This window comes from Chrysochloris asiatica, unplaced genomic scaffold (genome assembly GCF_000296735.1).
Source record: "Chrysochloris asiatica unplaced genomic scaffold, ChrAsi1.0 scaffold00004, whole genome shotgun sequence".
NCBI classification, from domain to species: Eukaryota; Metazoa; Chordata; class Mammalia; order Afrosoricida; family Chrysochloridae; genus Chrysochloris; species Chrysochloris asiatica.
The window spans coordinates 36,951,399-36,957,410 of record NW_006408522.1 but is presented as its reverse complement, the minus strand read 5'-3'; the positions used below and the strand labels follow the sequence as shown (position 1 = coordinate 36,957,410).

General features: G+C 38.2%; 1 protein-coding gene across 1 annotated transcript in view; it reads right to left on the bottom strand.

Annotated features, from left to right (window-relative positions):
* FSIP1 (fibrous sheath interacting protein 1) overlaps window positions 1–6,012 on the bottom strand; it is a 200,548-nt gene that overhangs the window by 154,775 nt on the left and 39,761 nt on the right. Inside the window, exons 3-5 of the mRNA XM_006831904.1 lie at window positions 5,089–5,187; window positions 4,136–4,257; window positions 1,544–1,654 (exon numbers count right to left, since the gene is read on the bottom strand). Of these exons, the coding sequence (XP_006831967.1) occupies window positions 1,544–1,654; window positions 4,136–4,257; window positions 5,089–5,187 (332 nt within the window). The remainder of the gene's footprint in view (window positions 1–1,543; window positions 1,655–4,135; window positions 4,258–5,088; window positions 5,188–6,012) is intronic.

Here is a 6,012-nt window from a genome sequence, read left to right as displayed (position 1 = left end):
ATCCTACAGTGCCACACCAGGAGTCCTACTGAAGTCTAGTACAACAAAATACCAGTTTAGAAGATAACAAGAAGCCAGTTTAGAGCTAATAAGCAATGTCCCGAGTAAAGGGTTAAGGAGAAATGCGTTCCTATGTCCCCAGTGATAATCAATACTATCACTGGTACTGCAAGCAGAGGTTATTATTGTGACAAACAATATGCACTCACTTGCTTATCCTGGTGTGGCACTGTTGGATAAGCACTGGACCACAGTTGATTTGAACTGCAAGGTCGGTGGTTCAAACTCACCAGCTGCACCTCGGAAACCCTATACAAGATAGCTGTGAGTCGGAAATCTGATGACACTTAACAAGAACAACAACCACTTTTATAAAATAATCATTTGAGAGTCAATAATGCATTTCAAAACTTCAATAAAAAAAAAAAAATGTGTGAAGTGCCAGAACAAACCAATCTGTCTTGGAAGAAGTAGTCGGAATGCTCCTTAGAAGCCAAGATGGCAAGACTTCTCTTATACTTCAGACATGTTGTCAGGAGGAACCAGTCCCTGGAGAAGAACAGCATGCTTGGCAAAATGGAGAGTCAGTGAAAAAGAGGAAGACCCCCAACGAGATGGACTGACATAGTAGCAGCAACAATGGGCTCGGACATGACAGTAATTATGAAGGTGGAGCAGGACTGGGCAGTGTTTCATAGTTGTACTATGAGTTGGAGCCAATTCTACAGTATCTAACAACGATTGCAATGAATTATCGAACCCAGAAATAGAGTATCATGGGAGGGACAGTTGGTGTCAGAATTGGTAAAAATGGAGAGAGGGTGATGTCTGACCTCTGCCTCACGGGAATCTGCCTTGGGTTGTTGATCTTAATTTGCTAACTGCAACGTCAGCAGCTCAAACCCACCAGCCAGTCTACAAAAGACAATAGAGGCTGTCTGCTTCCATAAAGACTTGCAGTCTCAGAAACACAAGGTTACTAAGAGTCAGAATTGACTTGATGGCAATCGGTTTGGTGTTGGTTTGTGAAGACAAAGGAGATCAGATGCCTCTGCTATGCCATTTTTATTGCAGTCCAGGCAGAAGCAGGGGGCTATTTCCTTTATCCTCAGCTGGTACCCAGCTATCCTTGCTGTGGCCCTGTGTAACCCCTGGAGCTTTGAAAAGCTTGACTTCTAATTGGAGGTTAAGTTCAACTAATGATGCCTCCTTAATGAAACTGAATAAAAATTCTGGACTCTGAAGCTCAGAAATGAAGACAGTGACAAGGTCTTTAAACCCAACCCCCAAGTGTACAAAGGACATTGCATTTGAATAAATCTATCAAATATGTTCAAAATAATCAAATAAAAACTTGACCTCTTTCCTAAAAAACAAAATCAATAATAAATAAATAAATGTGTGATACAGGATATTTTTTAAAGTCAGAGTCTATTGTCAAATAATCTGAAAAATTATTATAAATTTATGTTGATGGGTCAATAATGTGATAAAAATAAAAATTTAGTCATGTCTAAGCTATAGGATATTATAATCTACATACCTCAGAGCTGCAACGCCCAGAGTCTGCATCATCTAAGTCCTTCAAAAGTTCAACCAGTCTTTTCTTCTCTTTATCAATCATAATCACTGTGTTTCCTGCGTCCTTGGCCAACTGCAAAATGCATTAGTTAAACATTAAACACTCAAAGCCAATTCTAGTTCAGGAAAATATAAATGATACCTATAGTTTCTACAGTATAGATGCATTTAGATAAAATCAATATAGTCAGGCTGTACTAAGTAACTTTATTTTATGGCAAATATTTGGTACTGATACATTCTTGGAGCAAAAACATATTACCATGATAAGTAGACGCTCATGTTCACCATTTCAATAAACATATATATCGATTCCAACTCACAGCAACCCTATAGGACAAAAGAACGGCCTCATAGAGTTTCCAAGGCTGTAAATCTTTTAGGATTCCTGGTGTAGTGCTATAGGATCTGAACTGGACGGTAAACCACAAGGTTAGCAGTTCAAACTCACCAGCTGCTCCTTAGAGACTCTATACAGGGTCGCTATGAGTTGGAACCGACTTGACAGTACATAACAACAACAAATCTTTAAGAAAGCAGATTGCTGCATCTTTTTCCTGCAGAGCCTCTGGTTGGTAAGTTTCAAATGCCGACTTTTTGACTTGCAGCTGAAAACTTATCACTGTGCCATATATGTGAATGTGTGTGGATGTGTTGTTGTTGTGTTAGGTGCCCTCAAGTCACTTCTAACTCATAGCAACCTATGTACAACAAAACAAAACACTGCCCGGTCGTGCATTATCTTCATAATTATTATGTTTGAGACTATTGTTTTTTTCACAGTATCACTTTATTGAGAATCTTCCTCTTTAGTATGACCCTCCACTTTACCAAGCATGATGTCCTTCCTTCTCCAGGGACTGGTGTCCTTCCTAACAACATGTTCAAAGCATAAGAGTGGAAGCCTTGCCATCATTGCTTCCAAGGAACAATCTGGTCATACTTCTTCCAAACAGATGTGTTTGTTCTTCTGGCAGTCCGTGATGTATTCATTAGTGTTTGCTGGCACAGTAGGCAGACAGACCACGTATCCTCCGAAGACTGCCTCCCAAATGAAAAGGGGGAAAGAGGGCTTGGAGGGCTATTGAGAATGGGGTGGTGGTCCGAGGGCTTTCAGGACCTTCTTTATTCTTAAAGACAGGTCTCTGCCATCAGTGGACAAATTCTCTCAGTAATATACTTGTCTTCATCTAATTAGGGTGCTTTCAAAAAAAGTGGATTAAGCACTGGGCTGGTAACTACAGGGTGGGTGATTTAAACTCATCAGCTGCTTCTTGGCAGAAAGATAAAGCTACCTACTCCCATAAAGACTTGAAGTCTAGGAAATACTATTTAGGGTGGCTATGAATCAGAATCAACTTGATGCCAGTGGGTTTGGTGTTGTTGTTGTTATTGTTTGTGTGGTATGCATCCACTACATGAATACTTAATACAACAATATACTTATTGTTACCAGAGTTTAAGTAAAGACTTGATTTATTGATAAAAGGGAAAGAGAAAATCTCCAGCAGAGATGCTACCTATATCAGTGGTAGGAAGAACTCAGCATGAACTTGGAGATGGGGAAACTAAAGCTCTTGGAAAAAATTAAACAATAAATCAACATACAATGGGTCAGTGCAAAGACAAGAGACAGATCAAGTTGGAAAGAAGATATCTGGATAGAGGTCACCCAAATGTGGAGCACAGAAAACTTGAGAGCTCCAGAGACCAGTGCTGGCAGTAGCAACCTGACCCATGAATCCAGTCTGCCTGGAAATGACGTGACAATTGTGGAAAAGACATCAGACTTTAATGGGGAGGAATTATTCACCTCTTTCCTTATGCTAATGCTTCACACTAACCAGTGCAGTTTTCTGATCGCTTAAATGCTTAAGTGGTTTGCCATAAGGTCTCTGCCCACCCACACTTAAAGTTTCTTGTTATAAATTAATTTCACATTTGTGTAAATTACCTTTACTCCCACCCTCCAAAAAAGAAGACTTGGATAGTCTGAGTCTGTCTTAATGGTCAGCCAAGTCAGACTGAAGAGCCTGCAAGAGAACAAGGCCAAGGTCCTCAAAGCAAGTGGCTGGCTGACAGTAGGCTCTGGGGGACAGGAACAAGTTGGCCTCGCCAGCCGCCTCTGCTCTTCCAGGCGCATTTTCCATTCAAATGTCCAAATGCACCAGCTTTAAAAATCAGTCTCATTACCTTAAAAAAATTATGAATATGTAATTTAAGTCTAAAAATATTATCCAGATAAATGTTTTTCAAAATGCAAATCCCTGGCTCCTTTGTGGTAGTAAATGTTACTGAGTTGCAAATAATATTTTTGAAAAGGATAAAATAGTATAGGGTAGAATAGGATGTAATGGAATAGAAAAAATAATGTACTGAATGCTAGTCAAGATAAGTGTTCATTCATGAAACTTTCTGTTCAGGTATATATACTGTTTTACGTGCATTGAGGTGAAAAAAATATATATGTATTTAAAGGCAATGAACACAACTATTACCACTTTCAAAACTTGTTTAGTCACACATTCTGGCATATGAATTTCTAAGTACATACCTCAATGTTTCTCTTAATAAAATCCTGGTTATGTTTACCCCTGAGCTCAAGATTTTCTGTATTTGAAGGCTTCTTATCTGATTTGATCAATGATTCATTTCTTTCCACATCATAGGTAAAACCTAATATTAAAAAAGTTCAAAATGTTTTCAAAACTATAGTTGTCAAGTATGCTAAAAATTCAAGTAAAGAGATATTGGAATACATAAGAAATAAAACACACATAGAAAAACTAAATTCAGAATTCCATATCCACAGATCTAATATAGATGGAGACTTAATCTTAAAAAGAAAACTGTGTTGCCATAACTTTGAAGACATTAAAACTTGCTTCCTAATTAATATGTATCAAACTTATTGCTGTTGACTCCTTGGGAGAACATGAAAAGAACTTCAAGGGATACGTATGAATCAGAAACCTCGGATATAATGGGAATTTTGAAATACAGTTTTTTTAGTCTTTATGAAAAAAAAAAAAAACTTTCACTGAAGACTATAGTCCTTTCCTGCTATTCCATTAATTTTATATCACTCGTTCTGAACAACAAACTTTTTGTTCAAACCTGTCTTTTAAGCAAGGGCAAGTATAAGCACCTTGGGTGGTTACAATCCTCTAAAATCCCACTTAGTTTATCCATTTTTATCAATCTTTGGTATGAGACTTGAGTAAACCTGAGATGTTCAGTCCTTGAGTGCTCAGATCACAGGTCAGAAGAATACTTGTGAACTTGTATTCCCTTGATTAAATATCCTGGTCTCATTCTTATCACAATAAAGTTTTAAAACACGACTATCTGAACTCTTCATTAAAACTCCAAAAATAAACACGAAGAGTCCTTGTAAGTGGCAAATGTAGTTCATCCTACATAATGGGATAATCTGCCACATTAAGTCCAAAAGGGAAAAAACCCCAACCCGTAACTCAGCACAGGCAAGGTGCACTTACAACATACCTTGGTTGGTATACTTCAGATGGTTTTCATACTCCTCTGGAGGGACTTGCGTGGGAAACACTGGAGGAAAGTTTCCTTCATCTTCATATGGGGAAGAATCTGTTGATTTTTAAACATTACTTGTTCAATGCCTTTATGTTGTTGTTAAGTGTTGTCGAGTTGATTCCAACTCATAGCAACCGTTTACAGGGTTTCCAAGGAGTGACTGGTGGATTTGAACCGCCAACCTTGTGGTCAGAAGTCTAGTGCTTATCTGGCCACACCACACCAGGACTCCACACTTGTTCAAGACACATAAAATAAACTATCTACACAATGGTTGTAAAATACATTCAATATTCCTTAATCTTCTCCCTCTAGACATGTTTCTTAAGATAATGTCACTTCCAAATAGAAATGAATATCGCCTTAGTATGCATGAGCCACTGAAACAAACAGTCAAGATAGTCAACCTGCATTTTTCTACAACTACATATTTTCTAGGGCTACATGTATTTTTCTAGAACTAAAATGCACATTAACTCTCTGGAGATAATGCATCCATATTTCAATGTTCACAACACAGCCTCAGGGGACACACTGTCAGACATCAAATGTGGATCAGTCATTAAGACAGAGAATCTGCGTGGAGACCTTTAGCAGTTAGCTGTACTTCTTTTATGGCTAATCTCCATAAAGCAGATGGGAAATCATATTTCTCCTTTTTTGTTGTTGTTGTAGTTTCAATAAAATGTTTATATTCTCCGATTATTTTTGCTGTTGATAAGCGCCTTCAAGTTAGTTCTGAAGACCCTGTACAGGGTTTCAAAGGAGCAGCTAGTGGGTTTGAACCATCAACATTGTTGTCATCAGTTCAATGTCTATCCTACCCCTACTTCTTCTTCTTCTTCTTGTTAGGTGCCATTGAGTTGGTACTGACTCATA